Source organism: Apium graveolens, chromosome 3 (assembly GCF_009905375.1).
Source record: "Apium graveolens cultivar Ventura chromosome 3, ASM990537v1, whole genome shotgun sequence".
NCBI classification, from domain to species: domain Eukaryota; kingdom Viridiplantae; phylum Streptophyta; class Magnoliopsida; order Apiales; family Apiaceae; genus Apium; species Apium graveolens.
In genome coordinates this window covers 5479219-5500858 of record NC_133649.1, presented here as the reverse complement: position 1 = coordinate 5500858, position 21640 = coordinate 5479219, and the positions used below count along the sequence as shown (strand labels likewise).

Genomic DNA, 21640 nt, shown 5'->3' with positions numbered 1-21640 from the left:
AAATTATTAAAAATTTAAAATTCATTTTACATGTCAGGATTAGAAAAATTTAGTAAAAATACAACTCCCGATAATAAGAATCATTCCCGATTTGCAAGATAATTTTTTCAAATGATTTTTCTGATGATCTAACTGTACCGATGTTAAGATATATTAATTAGCCAGACATCTGTTTTCAGGATTTTACATCCTTTTCATTTAAACTTTTTTTAAATATTTTTTTTCTATTAGCAATATTAAGATATAACAAATTTAATTCTTAAGTATTTATATATATTTGAATATCTAAAAAGTTACCAATAAAAATGAGTATTATGATAATATTCTTTTGTTAATATCAACTAAATTTGATTTTATATTCAAGTTCACTCTATATTAATATAAATATTATGCTTTAAATTTTATTATATTTAATAGATAAATATTATGATAATATTGGGTCAATTCCCATAGATCCATATTCTCTCTTTGTTGGGCGGCAAGTCCAAAATTTTGGGGAGGGGCAAAAAATCCACTCTTCTAATTAGTAAATCTACTGCTTTACTTTTATTTTTCTATCAAATCTCACCCATTCTACACAATCTCATCCTCTTCATGTATTCCTCAATCTCTATCATTCCACCACGGTCATTCAATCTTGTTATGTTTAAATCTGTTCTTCAATTTGGTCCATCTTCAGTTCATTACATCTATTTGATTTGAATTATGACTTTGATTTTGGGCTATTTTTCAATTTATATTCTTCAATCAGGGTTTCAATTTTTAGTTGTTACCCTTGTCGCTTTAATTTAATTTCAGTTTTTGGTGTTTTTTTGTTCTTTTTTGGGTTTTGCATATTTAATTTGGGGCTTCAATGCATTTTGTTATTTTCATATGTAATTTATGTTGTAAATGATCAAACAGTTATAAATACATGTATAAGCTGTTTAGAAGTAAGAACATAGAAACAAAGTTTGTGCTTGTCAAAAGACCACGCAAAAATGTTTTTTATTCTGCAGCACTATTACATATCGAAAGCTAAACAACTGACTACCAGAAAATCAGGGACTACATGCCATGACTTTCCTTTAACAGACTCCATGATCCCTATATTCTTGCTACTGCTTATTCTACCAAATCAATCTACTTATTCGACCATATCAATTTACTAACGACTAGAATTGCATAATAAAAACAAATAAGTTTAAGATTATAACTCCAACACTCTCCCCCTTAATTTTAAACTCTCAGACAAGTTCCTTTACTCCCAGAAGTTCCCTCATTCTCTCAAACTTGATGGTGGACAGTGCATTTGTCAAAATGTCAGCTCGTTGATGTTCACTAGCTATGTGCTTTATGACTATTTCCCCACGCTCCACACACTCCCGAATGAAATGATAACGAATACTAATATGGTTGCTGCGCCCATGGAAAACAGGATTTTTGGCAAGATCTATAGCTGACTTGTTGTCTATGTATAGAACAATTGGCCCTATGCATTCATTCATCACCTGACTTAAAACATTTCAAAGCCACATACCTTGACAAGCGGCCGCTGTGGCAGCCATGAATTCGGCCTCACAGGAGGACAAAGCTACACATTTATGCTTTTGAGACATCCATGTGATCATGTTTTCATTTAAATAAAACACCATACCCCCAGTACTCCTCCTGTCATCAATATTACTTGCCAAATTGCTATCTGAATATGCCGTTAGAATGTTATTACCTCCCTGTTTCGAATAGATCAGTTCGTAGTCAAGCGTGCCTTTTATATATCGAAGTATCCTCTTTACATCATTTTAATGAAGAACAGTTGGTCGTTCCATGTAACGACTTACCATGCCAACAGCATACGAAATGTCAGGCCTTGTATGAACAAGGTAACGAAGTCCACCCACCATACTTTTATACTGAGTCGTGTCTACTGGTTTACCTCCCTCATCTTTGGTTAACTGTTCTTTTGGGTTTATCGGGTACTTGGTGGGATTGCATCCTATCATTCCTGCCTTCTCCAGAATTTTCGTTGCGTAACTCGACTGCTTTATCTCAATATAACCCTCCTTTTGCTGAACTTCAATTCCCAGATAGTACGTTAGCTTTCCCAAATCACTCATTTCAAATTTTGAGTTCATTTGCTTCTTGAACTCCTCAATGATGCCCACATTAGAACCTGTGACCAACAGGTCATCTACATAAACTGCGATTATCAACTTTTCACCTTTTACTTGCTTAGTATATACAACATGTTCATACGGGCAACGCTTGAACCCAAGTCCCAACAAACAGCTGTTGAGTTTCGCATACCAGGCTCGAGGGGCCTGGCACAATCCGTACAAGGCCTTCAGAAGCTTATATACAAGATGTTCTTTTCCCTCATTTTCATATCCTTCCGGTTGAGCCACATAAACCTCTTCGTTAATTTCACCATTCAGAAACGCAGTTTTCACATCAAGATGATGCACTTGCCACTGATTTTTTGTAGATAAAGCTAGTAACAAGCGAACAGTCTCCAATCGAGTCACAGGGGGAAAAATTTCATCGAAATCCACACCATATTCTTGAGCGTAGCCTTTTGCTACGAGTCGCGCTTTATGTTTCACTATTTTTCTGTCTGCATCTTTCTTCAGTTTGAATATCCACTTTAGGCCTATGGTCTTGTGCTCGTCTGGAAGTTCCGTTAGTACCCAAGTTTCATTTTTTTCGATGGATTCAATCTCCTTGTCCATTGCTTATTTCCATTCCCTTTTTTTAACTGCTTGCCCATAGTTCACAGGTTCTTCCATGCCCACTAAAAGTAACTCGTCCTCCACTTCTACTACCTCTGAATTATTGTAAATATCATTAAGGGTTCTGTAACACTTTGGCTCGCTGCTATCATCATAGTTGTCAGAATTTTGGTAGCTCGATGGTGAGTGAGGAGGTGTTGTTTCACGATCTTCCGAGATGTCATCATTTTCTGCACCTTCTTGCTGAGACAATTCGATATCTGTATGCATTTCAGGAACTAAGAAAGACCCAGCATAACTTTCTTCCTCTTTTTGTCGATTCCAAGGCCAGTGTTTTAACTCATCGAACACAACATCCCTACTTACATATACTCGTTTGTTTATAGGATCAAACAAGCGATAAGCCTTAGTACCTGGTTCCTTTCCAAGATTAATTACTTGCATACTTCGATCATCCAATTTTTTTATGTGCACATGTGGGACTTTCATATGCGCCAAACATCCAAAAACACGGACATGACTAATATTTGGCTTTGAAGCTGTCCAAGCCTCATAAGGTGTTTGTCCAGACAGAGGTCGAGTGGGTAACCTGTTAAGTATGTAAACTGAGTGCCGAACTGCCTCCCCCCATAATTCTGATGGTAACTTTGTTTCTTTCAAGTAGCTACGTGCCATTTCAACCACTGTTCGATTTCTGCGCTCCACAATACCATTTTGTTGGGGTGTGTATGGGGCCGTATAGTGCCGCTCAATCCCAATCTCTTCACAATACGAAGTGAATTCCCTTGAGGAAAACTCTCCTCCTCGATCTGATCTAAAAACCTTCACTTTTTTTTCATTTCCATCCTCAACTTTCGCTCGAAATTTTTTAAAAGCACTAAAAGCCTCATCTTTACTTTTGAGTAAGTATATCCACATGACACAACTGAAATCATCAACAAGAAGGAAGAAATATTTGTTACCTCCAGCAGTTGCAGGTTCAATAGGACCGCACAAATCACCATGGACTAACTCTAGGACTTTGCTGGCCCTGTAGCTTGATTTCGATGGAAATGACTTTCTTGTTTGTTTCGACACCAAACATCCCGTACAAACATCATTTGGTTGAATAATGTTTAGCAGCCCATACACCATTCTATCCTTATACATCAAAGCAATGGATTTGAAATTGATGTGCCCCAAGCGTGTGTGCCACAGGTACGCTACTTCTTGAGATCTAGAAAATAAGCACTCTGGCTCAACATTCTCAATGATTAACTTATACAACCTGTTGGAAGATCTTTTTACCTTCATCAATAAATCTCCTTTCTTCTCATAAACCCACAGATAGTCTCCATTTAGCACGACTTTATTTTCTTCCTCTGACAGTTGACCTAGGCTGATTATATTGCTGCACAAACTGGGTATATAATAAACATCATGGAGTGTACGTTCCTCACCATTTTTATATTTAAAGATTATTGACCCTTTTCCTTTTATGTTGACTGTTGATCCATCCCCGAACTTGACTTGACCATTTACTCCCTCGTCTAGAGTCTTGAATTTTGACTTTGCACCCGTCATATGATTGCTAGCGCCGTTGTCTAAATACCATACATTAGATTCCACTCGTTTTTCTTTGTCATTTATTATGAGTTTTCGTCGCATCCCCTGTTCATTCAGCAACATTAAACCGACATGCTTTGCTAATAATAGCGCTGGTTCATCATCATCCATCCTGGATAATTGGACCTCCTGTGTCACTTCTCTAGTACGACGGGGTTTTCTGCACTCCGCTGCGTAGTGTCCATAATTGTTACAATTGTAACATTTTATTTTGCTTTTATCCCTTGCACCTCGCCCTTTCATGTAACCAGTGGAGTCTACTCCAGTTTTTCCAGTTCGTTTTAGCCACTCTTCTCTGGTCAATAGTAGTTTACACTCATCCTTCTCTTTCTTAGCCCATTCATCCTCTGTGAGTAGTAACTGACTGCTAGCACCTTCAGTATGGCCTTTCAATCTTTCTTCATGTGCCTTAAGAGATCCCACAATCTCTTCAACCGTCATAGTCTCCATATTCCCAAATTGCTCCAACGTTGAGGCTATTTGCAGGAATTTCGTTGGTACAGCTCTTAGTAACTTTTTCACCACATAGGATTCATTTATTTCTTCTCCGAGTGCCCTGATGTTTGTTACCAGTCCACTGAGTCTCATGCAGAAATCATCAAGCTGATCATTGTCCTTCATCTGCAATGATTCAAACTCCGTTTTCAAAGTCTGGATCCTTGCTTTTTTAACTCTGTCGGCTCCTTGGCACAGAGTTTTGATAGCTTCCCAGGCATCTTTAGCCTTCTTTTTATCTGCAATCGAAAGTAAACTCTCTTCTGGTATTCCCTGGTAAATCATGGCCAGGGCAATCTTATCAGTGCTCTCGTCTATCATAGCCTTTGGATCAGTTGGTTCTATTGCCTCCCAGACTCCGTGTGCTTGCATAAACACCCTCATCTTTAACGCCCAAGCAGTATAGTTGCTTTTGGTTAACATCGGATAACTCAAACCCATAGATCCTCCCTTCATCTTGTTTGCGTCCATCGTTGCTTTTGACATAGACATGAACTATCACTTTGAACCTTAATGCTCTGATACCAAGTGTTGTAAACGATCAAACAGTTATAGATACATGTATAAGCTGTTTAGAAGTAAGAACATAGAAACAAAGTTTGTGCTTGTCAAAAGACCACGCAAAAATGTTTTTTATTCTGCAGCACTATTACATATAGAAAGCTAAACAACTGACTACCAGAAAATCAGGGACTACATGCCTTGACTTTCCTTTAACAGACTCCATGATCCCTGTATTCTTGCTACTGCTTATTCTACCAAATCAATCTACTTATTCGACCATATCAATTTACTAACGACTAGAATTGCATAATAAAAACAAATAAGTTTAAGATTATAACTCCAACAATTTATATTTGGGCTTCTTTTGTGGTAAGGTGTCTATTGTCTCGTAGGAATTATTCTGCAGTGGTGGATCTAGTTAGGCGGGGGAGGAGTTTGAGTTATTCTGGTGAAGGGAATTTGAGGGTTAGTTCATGGGAGAATGTTGTTTATGAGGATGTCATTGATGGGGAGACTGTTGTGGTGTTTGCTAAAGGGTTGAATTTGAGGCCGGATAGGGAATAAGATGTAGCTCAATTTAGTTGTCATTTTGGGTTGGGGAATTGGGAGAGGGGTGGGAGGTTTGTGCTTACGACGAAGGTGGTTACTGCGGCTCAGATGGTTGTGAAGTGTTTGTTGCCGAGGAGTCCTGAGAAGGCTCAAGGGGTTAGAGTCACATTATGAGTGACTCCTCATGTTTGTTGCAGAGGTAGAGATGCTCAGCTTATGCCTTATGCCTTCTGTTGCTAAGATTTCTAATTCGAAGTCTTTGGGAGAAAATAATAAGAAGTATGAGCTTTGTGCTTTTACAATGGTATAGAACCAAGCGAACTCTGGCATATTAGAGAACAAAGCATTAGCCTCCAAGTCAAATTAGGTCTCTGCAACAATATTTTACCACACTTTCTTAAAGGTTTCATGTTCTTTCTTATTTTTTTAACTTCTGTCTCCTAATTGTTTATCCTCTCTGCCCTCATTTTTTGATTCACCCTGTTGCAATTCTGTTAGTCACACATGTTTTCCTGCTTATTACATAAATGACAGCAAACAACTTAGGTAGTACAAATGCTCCAACCTAGAGGTAAATTATTGCAACTTATAAGTTATTTTGAAAAAAGATGTTAGCTGGTAATATACATTTGGGGCTGAAAATAAATGCAGTGTTAAAAAATATTATATCATTTCCATGGATGAACCAAATACATATGCTGGTGGTAGTTGTTTATTCCAAAATTGAAATATGAAATTTGTCTAATGGAGGTTATGTTTAGATTCTTTAATTTTACTTTCTGAGCATAATTTTTCGAGTCCTTTGCAGCTAGTAAGGACAAGGTACCCAAGAACGATATAAGCATTTATGTTTCAAGAGCTTCATGCACTTTCATTTGTGAATTTGTTAGTGCATGTATCCTATAGCAAAAGCTTCTTTACATTTCTTTCATAAGTTTCACAATAGTCTAACTTTATTGTTTATGTAATATATCATTTTTCAATTTTAATTTTAGGTGATAAGGACATGGGGTGTTTAAAACAAAATACAGAAGTCGTTGGTGAAGTGAGTTCATTTTCTCGCAATTTTTAAACAGGAATTTTTCAAATTTCTTTTTATTGTTTGTCTTGTAGTTGGTACTAAATGCTCAGATTCCTGCGATATCTAACTTCTTTTTGCTCATTTGCAGGCTCGTGACTATTTATCTAAATTGGATGATCTGAGCCAGACTCAAATATTTGCAAGAATTGAGAACATAAAAGTGAGTTAAAAATATTGATGCCAGTTCTATACAATTATCTAGTATATCGATTATTGATTTTCTTCCATATGTAATTTTGTTAAATATGGATCTCTACATTATTTTCTTTCTGATTTAGGGTTTGACTCATTTTGATGAAATACTGCAAGAGGCATATAGTATTATCCTTTCTCGTGGAAATCTCAGTATAGACCTTCCACCTGAGAAGGTCACTTCTCAGAGTAATAATTTATATGATACTAAAATTAAATTTTGATTAGCTTCATACAGGGTGAAGACACATGTACCGATAATTTCCCACATCACACACACACTATACAAGCCAATGGAGGTAATGCTTTATCAAAACTTCTTATTGTTGGACTTATAGAAGCTGAGGGTGATACATGGGTTAAACAGAGGAAAATCCTCAGTCTTGCCTTTCATATTTGTTCATCTTCATATTACATATATGTACTTAGTTTTAGCCTTGTTGGTATAAGACCATAAAGATTATTTAGTACTGTAAGTTCGAAAACCTATGCACGTACCGAAGCTATCAGGTATTAATTTTTTATGTTTGGAAACAGAATCTGTTGTCAGCTGTTTACCTGGAGTTCTTTTGAGATCATGCACATATGAGAAGATATGGTTTCTGTACATGAGCAATGGGAGCTGGATGTATGGCCTAATTTACAAACTTTAAGAAGTAGTTGCAAGCTGCACCATCAGTGTGCAAACTTGGCATGAGGTCATTTACTCATGTTATCCTGCCTTGATCAAAATTGATGAAGAATTCTCTTAATCTTTGGAGAAAGCTAGGGAAGACTTTTTATACTAAATAGTTTTGTATCCCCATAAATATTGGTATAATTATTTAGTTATAGTTGTAATTTTTGTTGATGACTTTTGTATATTTAATATTAGTTTCAATTGTAAAAATAACTATTGCATTACGACAAATACAATTTTATTTATAAATTATTGATTTCTTTTATTTTATATAATGTGCTTAATCTTGTAAACAATTAGGTAAAAGTCACTCAAAAATGATTAAAACCATTGCATGTCTCATTGCACAAAAAGATTTTTGCAAATAAACAGTTGTATATGATAATATGGGATAATTGTTTTTGAGTAAAGATATGGTTGAATAATTAACTAGACAGGAAACCATTGTTTGAGGAAGACTATAACAAATCTTTAAAAAATATAGAAACTGTTATCTGACAAGCTTGCTAGTAATCGTTGTCTATAACAAAGTACAATAAAGGTTTTATTTATAAAATTGTTGTTGTTAAGTTTTCAAACAACAGTTTATATTATATTAACCGTTGTCCATTGTATTTTTTAAGTAGTGCAAACTATTGTTGAACAATTATCGAGACAATATTTCAATAGAGAAACCGTTGTTTGAAGAGGACTGTAACAAAGGTTTGAAAAATTAAAACTGTTGTTTGACAAGACTGCTAGTAAACCATTGTGTATATTATACAAGAATAAAGGTGTTATTCATAAAACTGTTGTTGTTAAGTTTTTAGACAATGGTCATGTTAAACCACCCGTTGTCTCTTTTGTATTATAACATGTGTTAGAAAACTGTTGTGAAGTCTTCTTCTAACAAGTGTATAAAGAACCGTTGTCTGGTATTCGATCACACGAGTGTTAGATAGACAACGGAAACTCTATTTGTCACACAACAGCAAAAAAAAAGTTGTATGATTGCAAATATGTTGTAGTGTACTTGGCTTAGTAAAATATTTGGTGCAAAGATTTATTAGGATTTAAAGCGAGTAATTAATTAAAATCATTATTAATTAGCTAAGAACATAGACTCCTAGGATTAAAGAATCATTCCCATCCTTACATGTAAAACTACATGTTCATAAGGACAGTTGAGAATCCTAAATGAAGCAAACACTTGTTTAACTGAGAGTACCATGCTCGAGGGGCTTGACATAAATTATATAGCGCCTTTAAGAGTTTACCCATAAGGTATACGTAGACCTCTTGATATACCCCTTAGGATTATCGACGATATCTTGATATACTCCAAGTCAGAAGAGGAATATGTGAAACATTTGATGATTGTTTTAGAAACCTTGTGGAAAGAAAAGTTATACGCGAAATTTCCAAATGTGAATTTTAGTTAAAGGAAGTTCAGTTTATGGGGCATATAGTTAGTAGTGAGAGCATTACAGTGGATCCCGTCAAGATTGAGGTTGTGATGAACTGGAAAAGACCTAAGACTCCAATGGAAGTAAAAAGTTTTCTAGGATTGGCTGGTAATTATCGATGATTTGTGCAAGATTTCCCTAAAATAGTTGTTCCTTGACTAAGTTGAAAAGGAAAAATGAGAAGTATATTTGGACGGATAAGTGTGAAGAAAGTTTTCAGGATTTAAGGAAACATTTAGTTTCTGCACCAGTATTGGTTCTACACGATAAAAAAGGTGAATTTGTAATCTATAGTGCTGCATCTCATAAAGGATTGGGTTGCGCTTTGATGCAACATGAAAAAGTAATAGCTTATGCTTCTCATCAATTAAAGCATCATGAACAAAATTATCCTATGCCAGATTTGGAATTGGAAGCAATTATGGTTGCCCTTAAGATTTGGAGACACTATCTGTATGAAGAGAAGTGTGATATTTATATGGATCATAAGAGTTTAAAGTACATCTTTACTTTGAAAGGGTTGAATATGAGACAAAAGCGATGGTTGAAACTAATCAAAGATTACGATTGTACCATAAAGTACCATCCGGGGAAGGCGAATATTGTGACAGATGCGTTAAGTCGCAAGGAAAGATTGAATATGATAACTTCATCAACGGAACTGGTAAAAGAATTTGAGAAATTGAATTCATCAACGGAACTGGTAAAAGAATTTGAGAAATTGAAAACAGAAATACGAGTCCCTGAGTTAGAGTTAGCAAAAGGAAGTGATGAATACAAAGACGTTTCAGCCTGAGATTCTATAAAAGATTCTGGAAAAGATTCGACGTTGTCAGGAGATGATAATGGATCACGAAAAGGATAAACTGTCTGGTGGTGAAGAGATTAAGGCTCAAAAAGATGATAAAGATGATAAAGGTGTATCTAGATTTATAGATTGAGTATATGTTCTAATAAATTCTCGAAAAGAATAATAGTTCCTTTTTTAATTTTTTACTAATAAAATTCATTGACTTATAATTGTGAGTATTTGTTCCAATAAATTAGACCGGGTAATTTGATTTTTATTTCTTTACTAAAAATATTTATAGACTTACAATTATGAGTATATATATTTCAAAAAATTATCGGAGTGAGTAATAGTTTATTTTTTGCTTTTTTACTAATAAAGCTTATAGCCCTTATAATTGTGAGTTTATGTTCTAATAAATTCTTTAGTAAAAGTCTAACTTAGGACCTAGAATTTATGAACATGGGACAATAGAGGATAAGTTCTTAACCACACTTATCCAATGGTGAGCTCAGACCTAATATTTTATTAATTTAAAAAGAATATTAGAAAGATACTAATTGATTGATCGATAAATTAATAATTATATTAATCTTTGTTATTAAAAAAAATATTTTAATAATATAAATGTAAAAAAAATGATTTAAACATTAGAGAGGACTCGTAAATCAATTCCACAAATACACAATAAATTTCTAACTAATATATATTTATATATATATATTAAAAAATCTAACAAAACATCCAATCCAATGATTAGGTGTAATCTTTGGTAAAACATCTCTCAACCATTTATCAATCAACCACGAGTATATTATTTATAATTATATATAATTTTGATCTCATGACCTTCCTTATTTTTGCTCACTGAGTTAGTGCCTCTGTCCACATAACATCGGTAAGGATATAGACTTTTTTGGGGCTTATAGACTTAAAACAATATACATTGAACCAACTAATGATGGATAAATGAAACAAATGAAATCTTACATTATGTTTAATTGACATGTATTGAAAAGTAAAGATCATATCATTAGAATGGAAAAAAACTTTAAAATATTGCCACTGTTGGGCTGGTTTTAATATAAACATGCTTAGTCTTTTATTTGTCTGATTAGTAATAAACCAATGTTATTCGGTAACGTTGGAGAGTTTGATTTAGTCTAGGAAGTTGCTTATGTTTAGGAAGTTAGTGGAGATAAAACAGGAGATGTGAACATGTTTTGTAGGAGTATGTGGTTTTTTCTCTTATATGTATTTTGCAGTAGTAGTTTTTAAAAGTAATAAGATTAGTGAATTTTTCATATCAGTAATGTATACAATTTTGTATTTACTTTCAGTTTTATATCCATCATCCGGTATCAGAGCTTTTACGCATCCTGGGTAAACTTTTTAATGGAGTCCAATAGAAGCAAGGAGGGAAGTTTTGGTTTAAGCTATCCAATGCTTACAAAGGCGAACTACACGGCCTAGGCAGTTAAAATAAAGGTGATAATACAGGCCTATGGCATTTGGGAGGCTATCGAACCTAAAGATCCTAAGGCTGTTGTTGAAGAGATGATAGACAAGCGAGCATTGGCAATTATCTATCAAGGAATCCCTGAAGACACCTTGTTAGCGCTGACAGAAAAAAAAATCATCCAAGGAGGCATGGACTGCACTTAAAACGCTGAGCCAAGGTGCTGACAAGGTGAAACAAGCTTAGGCAAAGAAACTAAAATCTGAATTTGAGGCATTAAAAATGAAAGACACGGAACACATTGATGATTTCTGTATGAGACTCAACGGTTTGGTCACAAATATCAGATCGTTGAGAGAGGTAGTTGGTGAAACATATGTTGTTAAGAAGTTGTTGAGGGTCGTACCAACGAGGTTTCATCAAATTGCTTCGGCAATTGAGCAGTATGGGAACCTCGACACTATGTCCGTAGAAGAGGTCATGGGCTCGCTGAAAGCTCACGAAGAGCGTGTGCAGGGAGGGTCAGAAATAAGTGAAGGATAACAACTTTTGATGAAAGAGGAGGCATGGAAAAGCAGGGAGAACAAAGATGGAAAACTTCTCCTAAGACGAGAGGAATGTTTAAAACGGAGTGGGAAGAAATTGTCTCCTGGTGGTAGGGACTATCGTTTAAAAGATAGTCGAATTGTAAGAGATAGGAGCCAAGTCAAGTGTTTCAATTGTGAGGTATACAGTCATTTTGTGATTGAATGTCGAAAACCAAAGAAATTCAGACCACAGAAGGGAGAGGTGAACCTGACCTAGTTAAATGATGATGAGCCTGCGTTACTTATGGTTATGTGTGAAATAAATGCAGATGATATTATTTTCCTGACAGAGAATGAGAATTCAAAAACCAAGCAAGAAGTAGAGGCGAACACATGGTACCTCGATAATGGAGCGAGTAACCACATGAGAGGATATCGAGAGAAGTTTGAGATTTTGGACAGAACGGTGAAAGGAGAAGTGAAATTCGGAGATGGGTCTGTATTCCAAATCGAGGGAAAAGTATCTATCAAAAGTATGTGCAAAAATGTAGAAGTCAGGGAGTTATATGGAGTTTACTACATCCCCACGTTAAGGAGGAACATTATCAGCTTAGGACAGTTATCTGAGGAAGGGAATCGAGTCTTTCTGAATGGTGAAAACCTGTGGGTGTTTGATAGGTGTGGGCAACTACTCATGCAAGTCAAAAGATCTGGGATCTGGCTTTACAAAATTCACATAACTAAAGCAAAACAACAATGTTTACTAACGCATCGTGAGGAAGAAATATGGTTATGGAACCACAGACTCGGGCATGTAAATTTTAAAGTGATGTATTTGATGTCCAAGCACAATATGGCACAGGGCCTACTTGCACTTGCCCAGTTGAATGAAGATTACAGTGGATGCATCATGTCCAAACAAATTCGTAAGTCTTTTCCCTTTAAAACTAATTTTTCTGCAAAATATGCCTTGGACTTGATACATGTTGATCTTTGTGGACCAATAACTCCATCTACACCTACGGGTAATAGATATTTTATGCTCTTGGTAGATGATTATACCCGCATGATGTGGGTATATATGTTAAAAATAAATCTGATGTTCTTCACTATTTTAAAAACTTTAAATTGATGGTTGAGAAAGGAGCTGAACCGAGTATACAGGAGTTGAGATCAGATCGTGGAGGGGAATTTTTCTCCAAAGATTTTAAATATTTCTGTAATGAACATGGAATATTGAGACACTATACAGCACCCTACACATCCAAAAACAAATTTGTGGTAGAGCATCGTAATCGCACAGTTATGGCCATGGTTCGAAGCTTAGTGAATGAGAGACAGGTACCTACGAAGTATTGGGGCGAGGCAGTGAGGCACGCTGTGTATGTTCTGAATAAATTACCAATGTGTTTATTGTCTTCCATCACACTGTATGAGGCATGGTATAACAGAAAGCCTAGTGTGGAACATTTGAAGATTTTTGGAAGCACAGCCTATATGAAGGTCCCATCCGTATACACAACTAAACTCGATGATCGAAGCAAGTTGGTGGTGCATTTTAGCAGGGAACCAGGGAATAAGGCGTACAGGTTATTCGAACCAGACACCAATAATATCCATGTCACTCACGATGCGAAGTTTAATGAAGATCAAACTTGGGCCTGGACTCCTCAAAACAGCAGTGGTCCATCTGTTCCAGGCCACTGTACGCTGGACATCAGTGACACAGAGTCTTCAGTCACTCCCGATGAAACACCTGAGTTATAATCTCCGCACACTAGCTTCAGACCTACTGTTCATCCTACAATTGACACTAGTGAGCCACCACGAAAGTACAAGAGTTTGACTGATATTTATGATCACACCATAGAGGTCGAACTGGCAGAAGAAGAACTGTTCCTAATGGGGTTGACGAGCCACTGTGCTTCAAACAAGAAGTGCAGGAGAAAGTTTGGAAGGTAGCAATGGACAAGGAAATCGAATCTATTGAAAAAAATCGAACATGGAAACTGACTACGTTACCCAAAGGACATTAAGCTATCAATTTGAAATGGGTTTTTAAACTAAAAATCGTTCAGCATGGTGAAATTACAAAGCATAAAGCTCGCCTTGTTGCAAAAGGTTATGCACAAAGGCAAGAACTTGAATATGAGGAGGTGTTTGCCCCTGTCACCCGTTTAGAAACTGTGTGTCTTATTCTTTCTTTGGCAGCTAAAAACGACTGGGAGGTCCATCATCTTGACGTTAAATCTGCATTTTTAAATGGTACATTGAAAGAGGAGGTCTATGTCTCACAGCCAAAAGGGTATGTGGGCAGAAACACATTGTCTATCATTTGTTCAAAGCTTTGTATGATTTATTTCAGCCCCCCCCGCCTTGGTACACATATTTAAATCACTACTTACTGCAACTGGGGTTTGTCAAGTGCCCTTTCGAATACACAGTTTATTCCAAATGCACCAGTACTAAAGTTTTACTCGTTAGTGTGTATATCGACGATCTTATTATCACAGGCACAAGACTGTCAACCATTGTCAAATTCAAGAGGAAGATAAGCAAAGAATTTTACATGTCTGACTTAGGAAAACTGACTTATTATCTCGGTTTGGAAGTAAATCAGGGTCGTGGTTATATTAAAATTCGACAATCAGCTTATGCGAAAAAAATTCTTGAAAGAGCAGTTTATTAATGTTGGAGAGTTTGATTTAGTCTAGGAAGTTGCTTATGTTTAGGAAGTTAGTGGAGATAAAAAAGGAGATGTGAACCTGTTTTGTAGGAGTATGTGGTTTTTTCTCTTATATATATTTTGCAGTAGTAGTTTTTAGAATGTAATAAGATTAGAGAATTTTCCATATCAGTAATCTATACAATTCAGTATCTACTTTTAGTTTTATATCCATCAGCCACACAGTCCATGGATAAACATAATATGGATCAAAAGTATGTAAAATATCATCATAATATAAACTAATTGGTTGAAAACTGAACATTAATACATGGTCTCTGGACCTAGAGCTTGAGATCTAAATCAAGATCCATCTCTCCTCCTTATTCTTCCTCTTCCTCTTCATCTATGGCATCTTTAGCGCTCGATGCTCCATTACCTGAAGGATCTATGGTTGTAGCAGAATGCGGGAAAAAGTCTCACACTCCAATGGTAGTTCTAGGTTGTTCTTGAGGAGCCGAGGGGGCTGGTGGAGGAGATGGAGCAAAACGCTGGAAAAAGACTGGAACTCCTAACAATATAGTTCTTCTAGGTTGTACAGGAGGAACCAAGGGAGCTGGTGCAGGAGAGGGAGCCATTGGGACCGGTACTAGATTGGGGGCCAAAGGGGCTGACAGAGAAGCCTCTCTCCGGGTCCCAGCAAAATAGTCTAGGAGGTGAGGAAGATTCCTGAAGAATGAGGAAGAAGGAGATTCCCTTACTGGTCCCACAAAAGATGGCTGGGTGCCAATGGACTCCATCCTCAATACCGGTACGTAAGATGTAGAATATAAGAACAGATTTAATGTATATATATTTATAAGCACGTGCAATAAACACTTATTTTGAAAGAACTAGGAAGACATTTTGTTATTAAGTCTCAGAGAAACAAAAAACAAAATATAGGTCTAATATATAGACTTATAAAGATAATGGCTATAAATAAGCAAACTTCTCCTGGAAAAACTCAAACATACACATCACCCCATGACTCTCCTAAAATAACTCAACTAAAACAAATGACCAAGTCTAAACTACATGACTAACTACGTGACTAACTAGGTGACTAAATATTAGCCTAAATAATTAAAACATGGATTAAACATATAATTTAGATTAACATTCCAATAATCTCCCCCTTAATCTAAATTTTTCTCAACTAATACTTGCAGCCCGTATGGCTTTTAACCAAGCCCCTGTTGCTTTCAACTTTTCTGCCCGTTTGGCACTTCAACATAGCCCGTCTGGCCTTTTCTTTGCCCGTCTAGCATTTCTTATTTGCCAGTGGAGACAAAATAGGAGATGTGAACCTGTTTTGAGACACTATACATCACCCTACACACCCAAACAAAATTTTATGGTAGAGCGCCGTAATCGCACATTTATGGCCATAGTTCGAAGCTTAGTGAAGGAGAGACAGGTACCTACGAAGTATTGGGGCGAGGCAGTGAGGCACGCTGTGTATGTGCTGAATAAATTACCAATGTGTTTATTGTCTTCCATCACACTGTATGAGGCATGGTATAACAGAAAGCCTAGTGTGGAACATTTGAAGATTTTTGGATGCACAACCTATATGAAGGTCCCATCCGTATACACAACTAAACTCGATGATCGAAGCAAGTTGGTAGTGCATTTTAGCAGGGAACCAGGGAATAAGGCGTACAGGTTATTCGACCCAGACACCAATAATATCCATGTCACTCGCGATGTGAAGTTTGATGAGCTTGGGCCTGGACTCCTCAAAACACCAGTGATCTATCTGTTCCAGGCCACTGTACACTGGACATCAGTGACACATAGTCTTCAGTCACTCCCGAAGAAACACCTGAGTTACAATCTCCGCACACTAGCTTCGGACCTACTGTTCATCCTACCATCGACACTAGTGAGCCACCACGAAAGTACAAGAGTTTGACTGATATTTATGATCACACCATAGAGGTCAAACTGGCAGAAGAAGAACTGTTCCTAATGGGGTTGACGAGCCACTGTGCTTCAAACAAGAAGTGCAGGAGAAAGTTTGGTAGGTAGCAATGGACAAGGAAATCGAATCCATTGAAAAAAATCGAACATGGAAACTGACTACGTTACCCAAAGGTCATTAAGCTATCAATTTGAAATGGGTTTTCAAACTAAAAATCGTTCAGCATGGTGAAATTACAAAGCATAAAGCTCCCCTTGTTGCCAAAGGTTATGCACAAAGGCAAGAACTTGATTATGAGGAGGTGTTTGCCCCTGTCACCCGTTTAGAAAATGTGTGTCTTATTCTTTCTTTGGCAGCTAAAAACGACTGGGAGGTCCATCAACTTGACGTTAAATCTGCATTTTTAAATGGTACATTGAAAGAGGAGGTCTATGTCTCACAACCAAAAGGGTATGTGGGTAGAAACACATTGTCTATCATTTGTTCAAAGCTTTGTATGGTTTATTTCAGCCCCCCCCGGCTTGGTACACATGTTTAAATCACTACTTGCTGCAACTGGGGTTTGTCAAGTGCCCTTTCGAATACACAGTTTATTCCAAATGCACCAGTACTGAAGTTTTACTCGTTAGTGTGTATATCGACGATCTTATTATCACAGGCACAAGACTGTCAACCATTGTCAAATTCAAGAGGAAGATAAGCAAAGAATTTTACATGTCTGACTTAGGAAAACTGACTTATTATCTCGGTTTGGAAGTGAATCAGGGTCGTGGTTATATTAAAATTCGAGAATCAGCTTATGCGAAAAAAATTCTTGAATGAGCTGTTTATTAATGTTGGAGAGTTTGATTTAGTCTAGGAAGTTGCTTATGTTTAGGAAGTTAGTGGAGATAAAAAAGGAGATGTGAACCTGTTTTGTAGGAGTATGTGGTTTTTTCTCTTATATGTATTTTGCAGTAGTAGTTTTTAGAATGTAATAAGATTAGAGAATTTTCCATATCAGTAATCTATACAATTCGGTATCTACTTTTAGTTTTATATCCATCAGCCACACAGTCCACGGATAAACATAATATGGATCAAAAGTATGTAAAATATCATCATAATATAAACTAATTGGTTGAAAACTGAACATTAATACATGGTCTCTGGACCTAGAGCTTGAGATCTAAATCAAGATCCATCTCTCCTCCTTATTCTTCCTCTTCCTCTTCATCTATGGCATCTTCAGCGCACGATGCTCCATTACCTGAAGGATCTATGGTTGTAGCAGAATGCGGGAAAAAGTCTCACAATCCAATGGTAGTTCTAGGTTGTTCTTGAGGAGCCGAGGGGGCTGGTGGAGGAGATGGAGCAAAACGCTGGAAAAAGACTGGAACTCTAAATAATATAGTTCTTCTAGGTTGTACAGGAGGAACCAAGGGAGCTGGTGCAGGAGAGGGAGCCATGGGGACCTGTACTAGATTGGGGGCCAAAGGGGCTGACAGAGAAGCCTCTCTCCGGGTCCCAGCAAAATAGTCTAGGAGGTGAGGAAGATTCCTGAAGAATGAGGAAGAAGGAGATTCCCTTACTGGTCCCACAAAAGATGGCTGGGTGCCAATGGACTCCATCCTCAATACCGGTAAGTAAGATGTATAATATAAGAACAGATTTAATGTATATATATTTATAAGCACGTGCAATAAACACTTATTTTGAAAGAACTAGGAAGACATTTTGTTATTAAGTCTCAGAGAAACAAAAAACAAAATACAGGTCTAATATGTAGACTTATAAAGATAATGGCTATAAATAAGCAAACTTCTCCTGGAAAAACTCAAACATACACATCACCCCATGACTCTCCTAAAATAACTCAACTAAAACAAATGACCAAGTCTAAACTACATGACTAACTACGTGACTAACTAGGTGACTAAATATTAGCCTAAATAATTAAAACATGGATTAAACATATAATTTAGATTAACATTCCAATAATCTCCCCCTTAATCTAAATTTTCCTCAACTAATACTTGCAGCGCGTATGGCTTTTAACCTAGCCCCTGTTGCTTTCAACTTTTCTGCCCGTTTGGCACTTCAACATAGCCCGTCTGGCCTTTTCTTTGCCCGTCTAGCATTTCTTATTTGCCAGTGGAGATAAAATAGGAGATGTGAACCTGTTTTGAGACACTATACAGCACCCTACACACCCAAACAAAATTTTATGGTAGAGCGCCGTAATCGCACATTTATGGCCATAGTTCGAAGCTTAGTGAAGGAGAGACAGGTACCTACGAAGTATTGGGGCGAGGTAGTGAAGCACGCTGTGTATGTGCTGAATAAATTACCAATGTGTTTATTGTCTTCCATCACACTGTATGAGGCATGGTATAACAGAAAGCCTAGTGTGGAACATTTGAAGATTTTTGGATGCACAACCTATATGAAGGTCCCATCCGTATACACAACTAAAATCGATGATTGAAGCAAGTTGGTAGTGCATTTTAGCAGGGAACCAGGGAATAATCCGTACAGGTTATTCGACCCAGACACCAATAATATCCATGTCACTCGCGATGTGAAGTTTGATGAAGATCAAGCTTGGGCCTGGACTCCTCAAAACACCAGTGATCTATCTGTTCCAGGCCACTGTACACTGGACATCAGTGACACATAGTCTTCAGTCACTCCCGAAGAAATACCTGAGTTACAATCTCCGCACACTAGCTTCAGACCTATTGTTCATCCTACAATCGATACTAGTGAGCCACCACGAAAGTACAAGAGTTTGACTGATATTTATGATCACACCATAGAGGTCAAACTGGCAGAAGAAGAACTGTTCCTAATGGGGTTGATGAGCCACTGTGCTTCAAACAAGAAGTGCAGGAGAAAGTTTGGTAGGTAGCAATGGACAAGGAAATCGAATCCATTGAAAAAAATCGAACATGGAAACTGACTATGTTACCCAAAGGTCATTAAGCTATCAATTTGAAATGGGTTTTCAAACTAAAAATCGTTCAGCATGATGAAATTACAAAGCATAAGCTCGCCTTGTTGCCAAAGGTTATGCACAAAGGCAAGAACTTAATTATAAGGAGGTGTTTGCCCCTGTCACCCGTTTAGAAACCGTGTGTCTTATTCTTTCTTTGGCAGCTAAAAACGACTGGGAGGTCCATCATCTTGACGTTAAATCTGCATTTTTAAATGGTACATTAAAAGAGGAGGTCTATGTCTGACAACCAAAAGGGTATGTGGGCAGAAACACATTGTCTATCATTTGTTCAAAGCTTTGTATGGTTTATGTCAGGCCCCCCGGGCTTGGTACACATGTTTAAATCACTACTTGCTGCAACTGGGGTTTGTCAAGTGCCCTTTTGAATACGCAGTTTATTCCAAACGCACCAGTATTGAAGTTTTACTCGTTGGTGTGTATGTCGACGATCTTATCATCACAGGCACAAAACTGTCAACCATTGTCAAATTCAAGAGGAAGATGAACAAAGAATTTTACATGTCTGACTTAGGCAAACTAACTTATTATCTCGGTTTGGAAGTGAATCAGGGTCGTGGTTATATTAAAATTCGATAATCAGCTTATGCGAAAAAAGTTCTTGAACGAGCTGGTTTGGCAGAGTGCAATTCTTTGAAGTATCCCATAGAGTATAAGTTGCAAATGCATATGGACAGAGAAGGGACTCCAGTGAATCCAACATATATCAAAAGTGTTGTAGGAGGGCTTCGTTATCTTGTATATACACGGCCTGACATTGCCTATGATGTTGGGATAGTATGTCGGTATATGGAAAGGCCTGCGGAGTTGCACATCAATGTCGTAAAATGCATTTATCGATATGTGAAGTAAATATTGTGTTATGGTTTGTTGTATAAACAAGGGCATAGTGATTACATGTTATCAGGATTCTTGGATAGTGACATGGCAGGGAGTATGGACGATTTAAAAAGCACCAGAGAGATGGTTTTTAATTTGGACGAAAACCTTATTACCTGGGTATCTCCAAAGCAACGTTATGTCGCTCTTTCTTCCTGTGACGCCGAGTTTATGGTAGCTATAGTTGCGGCATGTCAAGCTATATGGCTTTAACGTGTTCTTAGTTATATCATGGATGTTTAAACGAGTCTGGTCACCATATATATCAACAATAGATCGGTTGTTGATCTCGCCAAGAACCCAACTTTTCATTGTAGGCGCAAACATATTGATTTACGGTACCATTTTACAAGAGATTGTGTTGAGTAGGGTCTCATTGTCATCAAGTATGTTAGCACAAACGAACAGCGAGCTGATATAATGATCAAGGCGTTGGCAGCGACTAAATTTCAGAAGATGAGGAATTTGTTGGGTATCATGAAGCTTGAAGATCGATTAGATGAACGGGGAGTATGTTGAGCTGGTTTTAATCTAAACATGCTTAGTCTTTTATTTATCAGATTGGTAATAAACCAATGTTATTTGTTAATGTTGGAGAGTTTGATTTAGACTAGGAAGTTGCTTATGTTTAGGAAGTTAGTGGAGATAAAATAGGAGATGTGAACCTGTTTTGTAGAAGTATGTGGTTTTTTCTCTTATATGTATTTTATAGTAGTAGTTTTTAGAAAGTAATAAGATTAGAGAATTTTCCATATCAGTAATCTACAAAATTCGGTATCTACTTTTAGTTTTATATCCATCAGCCACACAGTCCATGGATAAACATAATATGGATAAAAGGTATGTAAAATATCATCATAATATAAACTAATTGGTTGAAAACTGAACATTAATACATGGTCTCTAGACCTAGATCTTGAGATCTAAATCAAGATCCATCTCTCCTCCTTCTTCCTCCTCTTCATCTTCATCTATGGCATCTTCAGCGCTGGATGCTCCATCACCTGAAGGATCTATGGTTGCAGCAGAATGCGGGAAAAAGTCTCGCACTCCAATGGTAGTTCTAGGTTGTTCTTGAGGAGCCAAGGGGGCTGTGGAGGA

General features: G+C 37.0%; 1 protein-coding gene across 1 annotated transcript; it reads left to right on the top strand.

The window, feature by feature from the left end:
- Positions 1-11789: 11789 nt before the first annotated feature.
- On the top strand, positions 11790-20512 carry LOC141713768 (uncharacterized). Its single transcript, XM_074517343.1, has 14 exons — positions 11790-12039; positions 12364-13059; positions 13179-13794; positions 13905-13992; positions 14113-14316; positions 15048-15191; positions 15292-15415; positions 15911-16626; positions 16889-17092; positions 17824-17967; positions 18077-18191; positions 19804-19874; positions 19958-20075; positions 20244-20512. Exons 1-14 carry the CDS (start codon positions 11790-11792, stop codon positions 20510-20512), a joined length of 3759 nt encoding a protein of 1252 aa, XP_074373444.1.
- Positions 20513-21640: the final 1128 nt, after the last annotated feature.

Bases quoted from the DNA above. Each gene is read 5' to 3' on its own strand.
- LOC141713768 (XM_074517343.1), top strand. From the start codon at position 11,790: ATGAAAGACACGGAACACATTGATGATTTCTGTATGAGACTCAACGGT. The intron at 12,040-12,363 runs GTGAAGGATAAC...AAATAAATGCAG, and splicing joins GCAGGGAGGGTCAGAAATAA to ATGATATTATTTTCCTGACA. The intron at 13,795-13,904 runs GTTATAATCTCC...ATCACACCATAG, and splicing joins ACTCCCGATGAAACACCTGA to AGGTCGAACTGGCAGAAGAA.